The sequence below is a fragment of the Erinaceus europaeus genome, chromosome 5 (genome assembly GCF_950295315.1).
Source record: "Erinaceus europaeus chromosome 5, mEriEur2.1, whole genome shotgun sequence".
In the NCBI taxonomy this organism is placed as follows: Eukaryota; Metazoa; Chordata; class Mammalia; order Eulipotyphla; family Erinaceidae; genus Erinaceus; species Erinaceus europaeus.
The window spans coordinates 39,438,479-39,455,685 of record NC_080166.1 but is presented as its reverse complement, the minus strand read 5'-3'; the positions used below and the strand labels follow the sequence as shown (position 1 = coordinate 39,455,685).

The window sequence follows — 17,207 nt, the reverse complement described above, 5'->3', positions numbered from 1 at the left end:
CCCCAGTCATAACACTGGACACAAAAGAAAGAAAAAAGAAAATAACTTAGACTCACAATTTAATTAGAATAAGAGTTTATTTAGCTAATTATGATTTCAAGAGTAGATATAAACTTTGGGGCTTGCCACTTACTTTTCTTTTTTGCCACCAGGTTTTTTGCTAGGGTTAAGAGACAGCACAGCTTATCCACCACTCCCGGTGGCCATTTTTTCCCGTTTCCCCCTTATTTTCTTTCTTTTTTTATAGATAGGACAGAGAGAAATTGTGAGAAGAGGGGGAGACAGAAAGAGAGAAAGACTGACATCTAAAAAGTTGCTTCAGCAATCCTGAAGCTTTCCCCATGCAGGTAGGGAGCAAGGGTTGGAGCCCTGGTCCTTGTACGTGATAATATGTGCACTTAACCAGGTGCACCTCCACCCGGCCACAGCCACTTAATTTTTCTGACTCTGTTTCCTTGGAGTGATACAAATACATTGCCATTATTATTGCTTATTATTGGTTATTACTTAGTATTATTTATTAACTTATTATTATTTGATTATTGGAAGACTGAAATAAGGAAATTATGTAAAAATGTTGAGCATGGTACTTGTCTAATTTACTGTTGCTTGAAAACCAAAGTGGTTTGGAGTTGAGATCAGCACAGAGTTGTTTATTAAAAAATGGGAGCCAACTGTTCTTTTACCTCTTTCATTCTACCAGCCAACGTTAATAGTTTCCCCATTATGCCTTGTGCGTTATTTTGTGCTAAGAACAGAATAAATTGCTACTCTAGACTTTGAAACTAGTCCACTTTTGATGGTTTTCAGTGGCTGAATTGTCTTTGTAACTATTTATTGCTTTTAACTTCACAACTCTTTTTTGTCATGTTGCTGAATTAAACAGCCCTCATATTTGTGTCAAGAAAAGGTAGACATTTTTTTCTTTTGTATTCCCTTGCTCATACATGAGTCTGACATCTACATGATGGAGCTAGATGGAAAAATAAAGAGAAAAGAAATTAGCTTCAGATCACTAGCTCTACAGTGTCCAGGCCATTTGAAATAAAGGAAAGTAAAACAAACAAACAGGAACATGCTATGCTCACAGTGAAAATATTTCATGCATGTAAAAATTTCTTATTGTCATTATAATTATTATTATAATTGCCAGTATAATAATGACTGTCACCATTTATTGAGTTAAGATTTAGAGACAAGGTCTCCAGCCTTCTATACCTAGTTACATGCTTTAAGAATTTTGTTTTTTAAACTCTTCATAAAAACATTACAGCTTTACAAATAAGGTAACCAAAGTTTAAGATAATGCCTCTACCAAACAAATAAATTATCTTCATTTACTTACATATCTCTCTTAAATAAAAGTCACAGTATTAGACACACAAATAAACCTGGATATTTTTGACATCAAAACTTACATATTGCCCAAAACTGAGTCTGTACTACTCTTATTGTTCAACTTTCATTATTTAAATATTTATTTATTTTGAATATATACAGATAAATTGACAGGGAAAGGGGAAAAGAGAGACACCTACAGCACTGTTTCACTGCTTGTGAAGCTTCCCCCATGTAGGTGAAGACAAAGCTTGAACCTGGATCCTTGCACACTGTAATGTGTGTGTTCAAATAGGTACACCACTACCCAGGCCCCTGCAGAAATTTTAATGCTGTGTAAACTTTTAAAATGAAGTATACATACTAACTTCAATCTACAATACATAATCCCCTTGGATAGCTAAATTTAATCTTCAGAGCTTGTATGTAATTTTATAAATATAACTTCTTTCCCCTTTTCATGTCCACAATTTATCTACATACATACATGAGAAAATACTACTTTAATTTTTACTGTAATTCTTTAATGAGTTTTAACAAAATCAGTTGGTTTTTATAGATATTGACTTGCTTTACTATGTTACTTTAATGTAATACCATATTTTAAAATATTTATCTTATTTATTTGTTTGGATAAAGATATAAACTGAGAGGGAAGGGGAGACAGAGAATGAGAAAGAAATTCATCCCCAGAGCCCCACCCTACTAGGGAAAGAGAGAGGCAGGTTGGAAGTATGGATCGACCTGTCAACGGTCAATGCCCATGTTCAGCAGGGAAGCAATTACAGAAGCCAGGCCTTCCATCTTCTGCATCCCTCAATGACCTTGGGTCCATACTCCCAGAGGGTTAAAGAATAGAAAAGCTATCAGGGGAGGGGATGGGATACGGAGATCTGGTGGTGGGAAGTGTGTGGAGTTGTACCCCTCTTATTCTATGGTTTTGTCAATGCTTCCTTTTTATAAATAAAAAAAATAAAAAATAAAGACACATTCAGCATTGGTTCATTGCTTATGAAGATTTCCCCTTGAATGTGGGGGTTAGGGTGACTGGACCTGAGTTCTTGCTCTTATACGATGCCAAGAATAAAGCTGAAGACTCCATGCATGTAAAATATATAGTCTACCACTAAGCAATTTACTAATCTTTAATTCTCATATTTTATTCTTTTTTTATTAGTCAGTATTTGGTATTCACAGCACAAGAAATAATATCTTTCTCATCCCGATTTCCTTGTTTGTTTTAAGATTTGTATTATCTTTTTCACAAGAGAGGAAAAAATGGAGACCAGAGTATCATTTTCACATATGTGACACTTGTGGTCAAACTAGAAACCTTAGTCCAGAACACTACTACTATGTTATCCTCTGGATAAACTCCCTCATTTTCTACGCATTAATATATATATATATATATATTTTTTTTTTTCTTGAGCAAATGTTGACTTAAAAGATTGATGTCTCAGTTTCATGTCATTATGAGATAGTTCTGAAGCACAACCCAGACTCCATCCCATTGTCATCTCTTTTCACCATATGGCTTAACAATTATTTTTCTATATATTTTTTTATAAATTCCCAGGGTTTGGGATCTTGGCCTTTCTCTGCCTCCACATGTTAGGTTTATAAAAGAAATTACATACAAACTGTTATAGTGCATGAGAGTATTTACTGAAAATATATTTTTCTCTCCTATCCTTATTATCAAGTTATTTTTGCTTTCTTAAGAATCTGATATTAGATAATGTCTTTTAGCCTCATAAAAATCATATATGACTTAAGTCATTTGTTCTTCATTTATTCTTATCCATGAAACAAAACTTAATACCTATTTTTAATTAGTTAGTATTACACATATAAACTACTGCTTGGGATCTTTCATATACATAATACTTTCAACACCTTACAGAAAACTAGGGGATTTAGGTGGTGGTAGAGCACACATATGACTATGTAAAGGATTCAAGTTAAAGTCCCAATTCCCACCTTCAGTGGAGAAGCTTCAAAAGTGGTAAGGTCCAGAAAAGGCCTAGAACTTCCAAAACAATCTTGAGAAGAAAGAACTGGAGGCACCACATGCCCAGATCTCAAATTTTATTATGGGGCCGTTGTAATCAAAATCATCTGGTACTGGAACATGAATAAACACATAGAACAGTGGAACATGAATAGACACACATTCCAGTGGAATAGAACTGAGAGCCCAGATAAGCCCCCACACCTATGGACATCTAATCTTTGACAAAAGTGCCCAGACTATTAAATAGGTTGGAAAAATTGGGTTGAAACATGCAGAAGAATGAAACTAAACCACTATATTTCACCAAACACAAAGGTAAATTCCAAGTGGATCAAGGACTTGTAAGTTAAACCAGAAACTACAGATGCTTAGAGAAAAATCTTGGCAGAACACTTTTCTGTATAAATTTTAAATATATCTTCAATAAAATGAATCCAGTTATTAAGAAGTCTAAGGGAAGAACAAAGCAATGAGACTACATCAAATTAAAAAGCTGCACAGCAAAAGAAACCACTACCCAAACAAAGAGATCCCTCACAGAATGAGCGAAGATATACATGCCATACAATAAACAAGAGGCTAATAACCAAATTATAGAAAAAGTTTGCCAAACTCAGTAACAAGAAAACAAATGACCCCATCCAAAAATGAGAAGAGGACATGAACAGAATATTCAACACAGAAGAGATCCGAAAGGCCAAGAAACATATGAAAGAATGCTCCAAGTCATTGATTGTCAGAGTAATGCAAATAATGAAAACAAAGACATACCACTTCATTCCTGTTCGAATGCCATACATCAGAAAAAGTAGTAGCAACAAATGCTGAAGAGACTGTGGGGAGAAAAAAACCCTCCTGAATGGCTGGTGGGAATGTAAATTGTTACAACCTCTATGGAAAGGAGTATGGAGAACTCTCAGGAGGCTAGAAATGGACCTATGATCTGGCAATTTTATAATTACTCTTATATAAATTTATATAATTTATTTTATATAAATTTATAATTTTGCATTGTTATCACTTAAAGTCTTTAAGAATGTGTTAAAGAGCATAGTTATAGGATTCTTGCAATGATTCTTTGCAAAGTGAGATAATAAAACAATGTGGAGACTCAGAATTGACTATGAAGAGTTGAGGAAAAAAATGATGAGTTATAGAAAAAAATCAAGAAAAGAGTAAGAAAATCATGCCAGGTGGTTCACTTCCTACCAAAGTCCCAAAACCTAGATATAGACCAGGTCCTTTGAGATAGAGTATATGTCCACATGTATCCATAAATTAGGGCAAAATATTATACCTGACAGCAAAAGTACACAGTAGTCTGCAGTGAGTCAGTATGAAGTTCATAATGAAAAAGTGTCTACTTAGACATAGATACCCTCCTCACCTACTTCCTATTACAGTTCTCTCAGTCACTCCAAGCTAAACTTATCAAAGCAAGGACTGCAAAAAGCTGAATAAGGGCAAGAGACTGGCATACTTTAATGACGACTCTTTAATCACTATCAGCCCCTATTGGAGAGTCCTGAGATTCCCAAACAGACACGATGGACCTAGACCTCAAATAAATCCCTCCCACCTTGTTATTGGTCATCTCTATCAACAAAACAGATCCCTTTGTGGGCCCCCCATAGGACCTTGCCCTTAACTTGGACCAACAATGGTAGAGAACATTTCATCCTCTGAAGGGAGGATGGACAACATACTCTATGCTACACCTGAGGAATATGGGTCGATATTGGGGCAGCTTGGAATGTTCCGACTCATGACCACAGAATGTGAGCTCAGATCTACAGGGATGCAGTGGTCATATAGGCTCCTAGGCTGAATATGAGCCCCAGACCAAATCTAATAGATGTGGTTTACAGTCAACAATATTTATACCCCTTTCTCATATTAGGGAGCTACTCTCTTCCCTGATCCAGCTTTCTATTACTTCTCCAGCCATGAAAGCATCTCCTTAGACAGTAACTTGGATCCACCTGTATATCAGATTTCAGGCTCAGGGGAAAAAAAAACTAGTATAGCCACAGGCTTTATGGAATATAACTAAAATATGCCTACTAGATATCTAAAAAATGGAGTAATCCCCAACTCTTCATCTGCACTATTCTAGCCTTTAAGTTCATGATTGATCAACAATTTGTCTGGCTTTGTATGTTAACTCTCTTTTCAGCCACCAGGTTCCAGATGTTAGCATGACGCCAACCAGAATTCCCTGGACAGACAATCCCACCAATGTGTCCTGGAGCTCCACTTCCCCAGAGCCCCACCCACCATACTAGGGAAAGAGAGAGGCAGGCTAGAAGTATGGATCGACCTTTCAAAGTCCATGTTCAGCGGGGAAGCAATTATAGAAGCCAGATCTTCCACCTTCTGCATCCCACAATGATCTTAGGTCTATACTCCCAGAGAGTTAAAGAATAGGAAAGCTATTAGGGGATGGGGATGAGATATGGAGTTCTGATCATGGGAATTGTGTGGAGTTGTACCCTCTTATCCTATGGTTTTGTCAATGTTTCCTTTTCCTTTTTATAAATAAAAAAAAGATACTAAAAAAAAAAGAAAATCAAACTTTGATGTAGAAGAATAAACCAACAAGAAGACTATAAAGCCATATATTCATAAAGTAATTATCAATATTTTATTGCAATATAGTAGGTTAATTTATTTTTATTTCTAGATTTTTTTATCTCCCTGTAGAAAAGATATAAGGAGTAAACCATTGAGTGGTGAGTGGTGCACTTGGCAGAACATAGAAATCACCATGCTCAAGAACCAGGGTTCAAGACCCAGTTCCTACAAGGGAAGGTTCATGAGTGCTGGAATTCTACTGCAGACATCACTCTGGCTTTCCCTCCCCCCTCTATCCTCTTCCTCCTCCTCCTACTTCTCCTACTTCAACTTCTACTTCTCCTCCTTCTCCTCCTCCTCCTTCTTCTTCTTCCTATTGTTATTCTTATTCTCTCTCTCTCTCTCTTCCTCTCTCTCAGAAAAATATATGTATAAAGAAAAGCAAGTGGCAAAGAAGTCATCCTGCACTGCTAGCAGGAATGTAAATTAGTCCAACCTCTTTGCAGAGAAGTCGGGAGAAAGTTCTCTGAAGGCTAGAAATGTACTTACCTTATGACCTGAAATTCCTCTCTTGGGGATATAGCCTAAGAAACCAAATACACCATCCAAAAAGATTTATATATACCTATGTTCATAGCAGCACAATCTGTAATAGCCAAAATCTGGAAGCAACCCAGATGTCTAACAACATAGGAGTGGCTGAGCAAGTTGTGTTTTATATACTAAATGTAATATTACTCAGCTATTAAAAATAGTTTCAATGTTTCAGCCTATCTTTAATGGAGCTTGAAGAAATAATGTTAAGTAAAATAAGTGAGAAACAGAAAGATGAATATGACCCCACTCACAGGCAGAAGTTGAAAAACAAGATCAGAAGAGAAAACACTAAGCAGAACTTGGACTGAAGTTGGTGTATTGCACTAAAGTTAAAGACTCTGGGGTGGGTTGGGGGTAGGGTTCAGTTCCTGGAACATGATAGCAGAGAACCTAGTGGGGGTTGTATAGTTGTATTGGCAAATGACAAATGTTATAAATGTACAATCTATGTATAATGTTGTATGCTTTACATTGGGTTGTTCTAGCTCTCCCCCTGCCAATAAAATTGGTTCAGTCCTGCTAGTTTCACGGGCCTGCTTGGCCCCGCCCCAAGGAACCCCAAGAGAGTTCCAGAGTTGAAGAGTTCGAGAGTGCTTGGTGCCACCATGGGGGAAAGAGGCAGCAGAGTTCTGTTTGGTGATTAGTTTGGTTTAGTTTATAAATCGTTGTTTCCTGAATAAAGAAATACAGCTTCCCTGCCCAGCCATATGTCTCTGGTCGTCTCTGTTACCCACCCATGAAGCTAGCCTGGCCAGCTGGAGCCTCCGAATTTTAACAACAAATGGCGCCCACGTGGACATCTCTCAGATAAGTGTAGACAATTTGGCTACCTATGGACTATGGCCTTCTCTTCTGCTTGTGAAGAGATCTCCAAAGGCCTCTGCTCTTTCTTCACGAGACTGTTTTGCTGTTTCTGGAACATTTATCTCTTGACCACTCTGTGGTTTCCATGCGCTCGGGCGCACTCAAAACAGCCAGAGGAGTTGGGAAGAGTCAGCGGGCAAGAGGTGAGAGCGCGGAGCTGCCTTTTCCACCTGGTGGAACAGCCAGCCAGCCGGCTGTGCCCAGACAACCCCATGCACCGAGCCCGCAGCCCCGCAGCCCCGCAGCCTGCAGGAGCCCAACACCAGCACACAGGAGCCCGACGCCAACACGCTGGAGCCCAACACGCAGGAGCCCGATGCCACCACGCAGGAGCCCAATGCCAGCACGCAGGCCAGCCCACAGGAGCCGGCTCTCCACCGCATGGTGCAGGACACTGGACGCATGATCCCTCCACGCTGCTCAGCCACTGTGAGCAGGGCAGCAGATATGACAGGGCCATGGGGCAGGGCTGCAGCAGCCTATCATGGCCGCCACCCCTGGGCACCTCGGCCCGCGCCTTCTACAAGGCTGGCCCGCCCACCCTCGTGCTATGAATTCTGGAACAATCCCGGACCTCCCGGACCCCCTACCAAAACTGGACACACTGGCCGAGATCTCCAGCTGCTGGTCCGGTCTGAAGGCAGACAAGCTGGAGTACGCAGAGATTTGTACAGAGATCGCAACCTGCAATTCCTAGAAGTGAAGCTGCCCAAGAGACCACCACTGGACAATGCACCCCCCCAACAACTAAGACAGTACATATCTAAATTTGTGTTTGAAATAACATGTCTTCGTAACAAAGGTTTCTCTCCTTGTGCATTAATGACCATGTTTATGTGTATGTTTAAAGTTTGGTAAACAGTAACTTTAAGGCTAAATTCTTACTAGTCAAAGTTAAATGAAAAAAGTTTTCAACGTAATTCTCATAAAGATAAAATTAACTTACATTTAAAGTCTGAGGTAAAAATTAGTTAACAATCAATATATTTTAACTAAGTTGGTCTAAAGACCTGCGCACACCTAGGGTGTGTCTCCATCTTGAATGGGTATAACAAAAGGTTAAATAGACTTGTTGATATGTAAAACTCTCGATTACCTTCTCTATTAGAAATGGTAGATCGCACAATGGCTATGCTAATTATTCTCATGCCTGAGGTTTCCTTTCCTGCGCACACCTAGGGTGTGTCTCCATCTTGAATGGGTGTAACAAAAGGTTAAAAAGACATTGTTGATATGTAAAAGTCTCAAATTCCTTCTCTATTAGAAATTTTAGATTGTGCTGTGGTTATGCTAATAACAAGTTTTGTTTCATAGTAAGTAAATTGCAGCCAGCTGCCTTTGGGACTCTAGGCCGTTCCCCACCCCCATGCAAATGTCTGTCGAGGCAAGTACGCCCCCCAGAGGCAATAAATGTTTTTTTTAAGCTGATGAAGTTTTGCCCACAGAGGCAAAAAAAATGGCCCCCTCAGGCCTTCCCTTGGCAACACACTGGTTCTTGTTACTTGCTTACATGTTTCTCCATGTTTGTGCCAGTTTCTTTTTTAAAAATGCCTGTATGATAGAGGTTTCTGTTCACCCCACACCCCTGATACTGTGGTCATTTAGTTAAAAAGAAAAGGGGGAATTGTTGTATGCTTTACATTGGGTTGTTCTAGCTCTCCCCCTGCCAAGAAAATTGGTTCATTCCTGCTAGTTTTGCGGGCCCACTTGGCCCCGCCCCAAGGAACCCCGAGAGAGTTCCAGAGCTGCAGAGTTCGAGAGTGCTTGGTGCCGCCATGGGGGAAAGAGGCAGCAGAGTTCTGTTTGGTGATTAGTTTGGTTTAGTTTATAAATCGTTGTTTCCTGAATAAAGAAATACAGCTTCCCTGCCCAGCCGTATGTCTCTGGTCGTCTCTGTTACCCGCTCAGGAAGCTAGCCTGGCCAGCTGGAGCCTCCGAATTTTAACAACAGTACAAAGTATTTACTGTCAGCTGTAAAACTTTAATCCCCTAGGAACAAAATTAAAAAGAAAGAAATATAAATCAAACAAAAAAGTGGTAGGGTAACATTGCAGATGTTTCTCTCTCTCTCTTGCTATCTCTCTGTCCCTCGGTCTCTGTGACTGTGTCTCACCCACTATCCAAAATAAATAAATAAACAAATATTTAGAAAAATAAGTTTCCAGGTACTAAAGTTGTTTCAGAATTCAAAATTTATATAAATTGCACATTCAGTGTTATTCTCAGGAGAGTCTGTTGGAAGGTTTAGCTAATGCATATCAACATTCAGTCAAAGCCAAAAAAATGATTTGGGTTTTCTTTTCCCTTTGTTTCAGATTTTCAGGTATATAGATATTGTCCCACTAAATGATATTCAACTTGAAATCATAAAGCTTTCATTCAACAATTTGCAGTATATGATATGATAGAGTTATTTACCTAAGGTGGCCATCCACACCATCTGTACCATCCAGCTGGACCAAAGGGACTCGAATAAATTTCTTATTGTCATCTGTTGGTATTTTGCATTCCATTCCCCTATAGTAATCTTGAAGGAATCTCTTTGTATCTTGGAAACGGTTCACTTCTGCCTTTAATAGCAAATATGAATATTAAGATGCAAGAAAAAGCTGATCTACACACATTTCATATAATCTTTGTAAGCAATATTTTAAAAGTCTTAGGTTTGAGTTAATTTTCTGGAAATTAAGAAATAGAATCAAATACAAACTCGTATAGCTAAAGTTTCAGAAAATGAAAACTCATAGGTGGCATTTCACTTTCTGTATTTGTTGAATATGATTCTATATAATAAGGCATTTCTATGCCCCTTTATATAGTGAAACAAGATTAGACGAATCAGGATGCTTAAGGCAGTGTATATTTCTCATTATTTTGACATTAAGAATATTTCCTATTGGGTCAAAGAGATACACAGCAGTTTATATAACAGACTTCAATTTCAGGTTCAATCCCATCAGCACTATAAGCCAGAACTGAACCGTGTTATTGTAAAAAAAGAATCTTCTTATGTCATATATGGCAAGTTTGTTATGATGATTTAGGACACTTCAAAATTTTACATTCAAATATAAGTACAGAAATAAATGCAAATAATAAAATGTGAAATATGAAATGAAGTAATATTTCCACTATACAAAATTCTGTAACCCAGTTGTGGCAAGTGATAACCTAAAGTCATAATGAACATTACAAATTTATAATGGCCTAAACTTGAAAGCAACCCAGATGCCCAAGGACAGATGACTGGCTAAGATATATGCTAGTATATATGCACAATGGAGTACTATGCAGCTGTTAAAATGATAAAGTCATCTCATTTAGTCATCTTGGATAGAAATTGAAGGTATCATCTTTAATAAGATAAATCAGAAACAGAACTTGGAAGCAGTGGCTGGCATGAGCTCCAACAAGCAGTAGCTTGTGACCTCACATTCTCTGGATAGGGTAGATACTGGGCCATCAGCAGGAGGGTGAATAAGGAGTCTTAAAGGTGACAACAAGGAGTTGTAAGCGCACTCTTGGGTTAGGAAACAGAGGCCAGGAGGAAAAAGAAAGGGAATCTTTTGATTATTTCTGAAGCTCACCACTCCCCCCTACCCCAGAACAATCCCCCAGGGGCTGGACAGCTGCTCCTAGCAGGTTTTCCACTAAGCTATTTTCTTTACCAAGATTCCTGCCTCACTAGGGGTATCATTCCAAGCCTTTTCCTTTGTGTTTTCCTTCTCTCTCTCTCTCTCTTTTTAAGTGGCTGGAGCTCTATTTGAGTGACAAAATACTTGACCAATCAGAGCCTCATCCATGCCTAGGAAAGACTACCTGGAGGGTTTTTTTTTAATTTTATTTATTTTATTTTATTTATTTTATTTTATTTTATTTATTTATTTATTCCCTTTTGTTGCCCTTGTTGTTTTATTGTTGTAGTTATTATTGTTGTTGTCATTGTTGGATAGGACAGAGAGAAATGGAGAGAGGGAGGGGAAGACAGAGAGGAGTAGAGAAAGATAGACACCTGCAGACCTGCTTCACCACTTGTGAAGCGACTCCCCTGCAGGTGGGGAGCCAGGGTTCGAACCGGGATCCTTATGCCGGTCCTTGTGCTTTGCGCCACCTGCGCTTAGCCCGCTGCACTACAGCCCGACTCCCGGTTTTATTTATTTATTTATTTAGATTCTTCTTACAATTGACTGTCTTTGCTCAGCCTGCATGCAGCCAATCCAGAGTGGTCCAAGCTGCAAATTGACTGTTAGGGTTTTTTACTCTATTCTATTTTATTATGACTATTATTATATACAAATGTCCTTTTCCCCTGCCTTTTTCATCATGTTCACCAAAATTAATTATTGTTGTATTTTCCATTGCTAGGTGACTGGGTGTCCTATCCATTGTGAGAGGAACTTGTTTCACTCTACTTCTTCCCTCCACTCTCCTTTTTCCCTCCTCCTAGCAAATTCAAAAAAAAAAAAAACTCTTTACTTTCACTGCTTTTTTTTTTCTTGTTCTCTTATTTTCTTCCTTCCTCCCTCTGTTGCTTTCTAAATTCACTGAAACTCATTTGTAAATTATTTTGGGGAAGAAATATGACACAGAGTGGACACTTTCTGTGTGTGTGCCTTTCTTCACTATTTCCCTTTCTTCTCTTGCTATTCCTAGAATTTACAGTGGACACTAGATTTGCATAATTGTCTATTCTTGTTTTCAATTTTTTCCTTTAACTTTCTTTTTATTTTGTATTTGGTTGATATTTTTTCATGGAATGGAGGTGTTGTTTGGCTAACTAGTTAAACTGCATCAATCCTTGCTTCAGTTACTAATGTTGTAATTTCTGAGGTTGATGACTGCAATTGTCATAAAGGTATTTAGTATAGTGTGACTTGTACTCAAAAAACAACAACTGAAGACTGACAGAACAGAAAAATAAAAAACACATCAATAAAAAAATGATTAAATCAAGAGCAAATAAACTTATACCACAATGAATCAAGACAGAAACCCAGAAGAAACTTCAAATTAGTCAGAAGTAATCATAGATAACAAAAATATGCAAGCAATAATAAACCTAATAATCACATAAATGAAGACAACTATGGAAGAAAAGATTATCAGAATTAGGGAAATAAAAGATGAGACCCTCAAGGAAAACACAGTCTACCTACCTCAAGGTAATAAGAGAACTGAAAGCTGAAATAGCTGACCTAACAGGTCAATTAGCAGAACAAGCTAATACTATAAGAGAACTGAAGAAAGAAGCTGAGGGAAGGGAAAACAGACTAACAGAAGCATAAAACAGAATTAGCCAGAGGATGAGCTAGAGAAAACTAAGAAAGAGGTAAAAGAGCTGAAAAAGAGATTGAGAGACACTGAAAATAACAACAGAGACGTATGAGGTGATCTCAAAAAAGTAACATTCATATAATTGGCCTGCCAGAGGAAGAAAGAGAGGAAGGAGAAGTAAACATTCTAGAGGAAATAATAAAAGAAAACTTCCCAGACCTAAACAACAGAAAGGACATTAAGATTCAGGAGTCCCAGACAGTTCCAAACAGAATCAAACCAGACCTGAAGACACCAAGACACATCATAGTTACAGTGAAAAGAAGTAAGGATAAAGAAAGGATCCTAAAGGCTGCAAGATAAAAATAAAAAGTCACATACAGGGGAAAACCCGTAAGACTATCAGCAAATTTCTCCACTCAAACTCTAAAAGCCAGAAAAGAATGGCAAGATATCATCAAGCCCTGATTAAAAAGGGTTTCAACCAAGGATAATATATATTGCTAGACTTTCATTCAAATTTGATGGAGGGATCAAAACCTTCTTAGACAGACAACAGTTAAAGGAGGTAACCATCACCAAGCCTGCCCTGAAAAATGTACTAAAGGACCATTTATAAACAATAACATCACTATAATACTTGCCATATATCAGACCATATAAAAATTGTTGAATAATGGCACTACAATACATTAAATCCATAATATCAATAAATGTCAATTGCTTGAACTCACCTATTAAAAGTCACAAAGTGAGAGGATGGATCAGAAAACACAATCCAATCATACGCTGCTTGCAAGAATGCCATTGACCCAATAAGTCAAATACAGACTTAAAGTGAAAGGATAGAAAACTATCATACAGGCTAATGGACCACAAAAAAGAGGCAGGAACAGCCATTCTCATTGCTGACACTACGGACTGAAAATTAAATAAAGTAATAAAAGATAGGCAAGGCCATTATAATGATTAGAGGGTCAATCAACCAAGAAGATTTAACAATTATTAACATCTAGGACCCAGAGGGACCATCTAAATACATCAAACACCTACTAAAAGAACTACAACTACAAATCAATAGTAATGCAATAATAGTGGAAGACTTTAACACCCCACTCTCACACTTAGACAAACCAACGAAGCAGAGAATCATAAAAAACAAGAGAATTAAAAGAAGAGATGGACCTCCTGGACATTTTCAGACTTCATCACCTCAAAAAACTGGAATAGACATTCTTCTCAAATCCACACAGAACATCCTCAAGGATAGAGCACATGTTAGGCCACAAAAACAGTATCAACAAATTCAAGAACATTGAAATTATCCCAAGTACTATCTCAGACCACAGTGGAGTAAAGCTGACATTCAACAACAAACAGAAAATTACTAAAAGTCAGAATTTGGAAACTAAACAACCTCTGCTTAAGAAGAGAGACAATCAAGCAAGAAATTAAAATGTTCCTGGAAACAAATGAAAATGAAGAAACAAGATATCAAAATATTAGGGACATAGCTAAAACAGTACTGAGAGGGAAACTCAGAGCCATACGATCACATATTAGAGAATAAGAAAAACCTCAAATACACTAACTTACTGCACACTTTAAGGACTTAGAGGAAGAGAAACAAAGGAATCATAAAGCAACCAGAAGGACAGAAATCAATAAAATTAGAGCAGAAATAAACAACATCGAAAATCAGAGAACCATTCAAAAGATCAATGAAGCCAAATTATGGTTCTTTGAAAAATTAAACAAGATTGACAAACACCTAGCCAAACTCACTAAAAAAAGAAAAGGGGTGGGGGAGAAGACTCAAATAAAGAGAACTGTAAATGATAAAGGAGATATCACAACTTGACACCACAGAAATCAAAAAAATCATGTAAACTTCAATGAAGAACTATATGCCACCAAGCTAGAGAATCTAGAAGAAATGGAAGAATTCCTAGAGACATATGCCCTTCCAAAACTGAACCAAGAAGAACTACAAAATCTAAATGTACCAATCACAGAAAAAGAAATCAAAACAATTATAAAGAATCTTCCCAACAACAAAAGTCCTGGAACACATGGCTTCACAAACAAATTCTACAAAACCTTCAGGAAGCAGTTACTATCTATACTTCTAAAGCTTTTCTACAAGATCAAGGAAACAGGAATACTCCCTTCCACCTTCTATGAAGTCAACATCACCCTGATACCAAAAACAGATAGGGACACAACAAAAAAGGAAAGCTACAGACCAATTATCTCTGGTGAACACGGATGCCAAAATATTAGCCAACAGGATACAAGCAGCATATCAAAAAGATTGTTCATCATGACCAAGTGGGATTTATCCAAAGAATGCAAGGCTGGTTCAACATACGTAAGAAAATCAATGTCATTCACCACATCAATAAAAGAAAAACCAAAAACCACATGATTATTTCAATAGATGCAGAGAAAGCCTTTGACAAAATCCAATACCCATTCTTGCTCAAAACACTACATAAAATGGAAATAGATGGGAAATTCCTCAAGATAGTGGAGTCCATATATAGTAAACTTATAGCCAACATCATACTCAGTGGACAGAAGCTGAAAGCATTCCCCCTCAGATTGGGGACTAGACAGGGCTGTCCATAATCACCATTACTCTTCAACACAGTATTGGAATATCTTGCCATAGCAATCAGGGAAGAGAAATAAATAAAAGGAATACAGATTAGAAGGGAAGACATCAAACTCTCACTATCTGCAGATGATATGATAGTGTACATATAAAAGCCTAAAGAATCCAGCAGAAAACTACTGGAAGCTATTAGGCAATATAGCATGATGTCAGGCTACAAAATCGACGTACAAAAATCAGTGGCATTTCTTTATGCAAACACTAAATCTGAAGAAGACATCCAGGAATCTCTCCCATTCACTGTTGCAGCAAAATCAATAAAATACCTAGGAATAAAGCTGACCAAAGAAGTGAAAGACTGTATACTGAAAACTATGAGTCGCTACTCAAGGAAATAGACAATGATACCAACTAATGGAACGACATTTCATGGTCATGGATTGGAGGAATAGATATCATCAAATAAATATTCTCCCCAGAGATATATACAAATTTAATGTGATGCTCATCAAAGTTCCACCAGGCTTCTTTAAGAGAATAGAACCAAAACACAATCATTTACCTGGAACAAGAAAACATCTAGAATTTCCAAAATAATCTTGAAGAAAAGAAACAGAAATGGAGGCATCACACTTCCAGATCTCAAACTATATTAGAAGGCCATCATCATCAAAACAGCCTCATACTGGAACAAAAATAGGCACACAGACTAGTAGAACAGAAATGAAAGCCCAGAACTAAACCCTTACACCTATGGACATCTAATCTTTGACAAGGGGACCCAAAGTATTAAATGGAGGAAGAAGGCTCTCTTCAATGAATGGTTCTGGGAAAACTGGGTTGAAACATGCAGAAGATGAATTGAACCACCTTATCTAACCATAAACAAAAATCAAATACAAGTGGATCAAAGACATGGATGTTAGACCAGAAACTATCAATACTTAAAGGAAAACATTGGTGGGAAACTTTCCCACCTAAACCTCAAGGGCATCTTTGATGAAATAAACCCAATTGCAAGAAAGACTAAAGCAGAAACGAACCAATGGGACTACATCAAATTGAAAAGCTTCTGCACAGCCAAAGAACCTATCACACAAACAAAGAGACCCCTCAGAAAATGGGAGACGATCTTCACATGCTATACATCAGACAAGAGACTAATAACCAAAATATACAAAGAATTCAGCAAACTTAGCAACAAAAAAACAAATGACCCCATCCAAAAATGGGCCATGGATATGAAAAGAATATTCATGACAGAAGAGATCCAAAAGTGTAATAAACACATGAAAAAATTCTCCAGGTCACTGGTTGTCAGAGAAATGCAAATAAAGACAACATTGGGATACCATATAGAGAATGTGAAAATGGCATGCATCAAAAAAGACAGCAGCAACAAATGCTGGAAAGGCTGTTGGAACAGAGGAAGCCTTCTGCACTCCTGGTGTAAATGGAAATTGGTCCAGCCTCTCTGGAGATCAATATGGATAACTCTCACAAGGCTAAACATGGATGTTCCATGTGACCCAGTAATTACTCTCCTGGGGATATACTCCAAGGGCTCCTTAACACCCAACTAAAAAGATATGTGTACACCTATGCTCATAGCAGCACAGTTTGTAATAGCTAAAACCTAGAAGCAACCCAGGTGCCCAACAACAAAAGAGTGGCTGAGAAAGGTGTGGTATATACACACAATGGAATACTATGCAGCTATTAAGAACAATGAACCCACCTTCTCTGACCCATCTTGGATTGAGCTAGAAGGAATTATGTTAAGTGACCTAAGTCAGAAAGATAAAGATGAGTATGGGATGATCCCACTCATCAACAGAAGTTGAGAAAGAAGAACAGAAAAAGAAACTCAAAGCAGGATTTAACTAAATTTGGAATAGGGCACCAAAGTAAAAACCCTGGGTTGAG

The 17,207-nt window shown here is 37.8% G+C and overlaps 1 protein-coding gene across 1 annotated transcript in view; it reads right to left on the bottom strand.

Annotated features, from left to right (window-relative positions):
* SPEF2 (sperm flagellar 2) overlaps positions 1-17,207 on the bottom strand; it is a 305,327-nt gene that overhangs the window by 90,731 nt on the left and 197,389 nt on the right. The window contains exon 25 of the mRNA XM_060191863.1: positions 9,809-9,960. Coding sequence (XP_060047846.1) covers positions 9,809-9,960 — 152 coding nt within the window. The remainder of the gene's footprint in view (positions 1-9,808; positions 9,961-17,207) is intronic.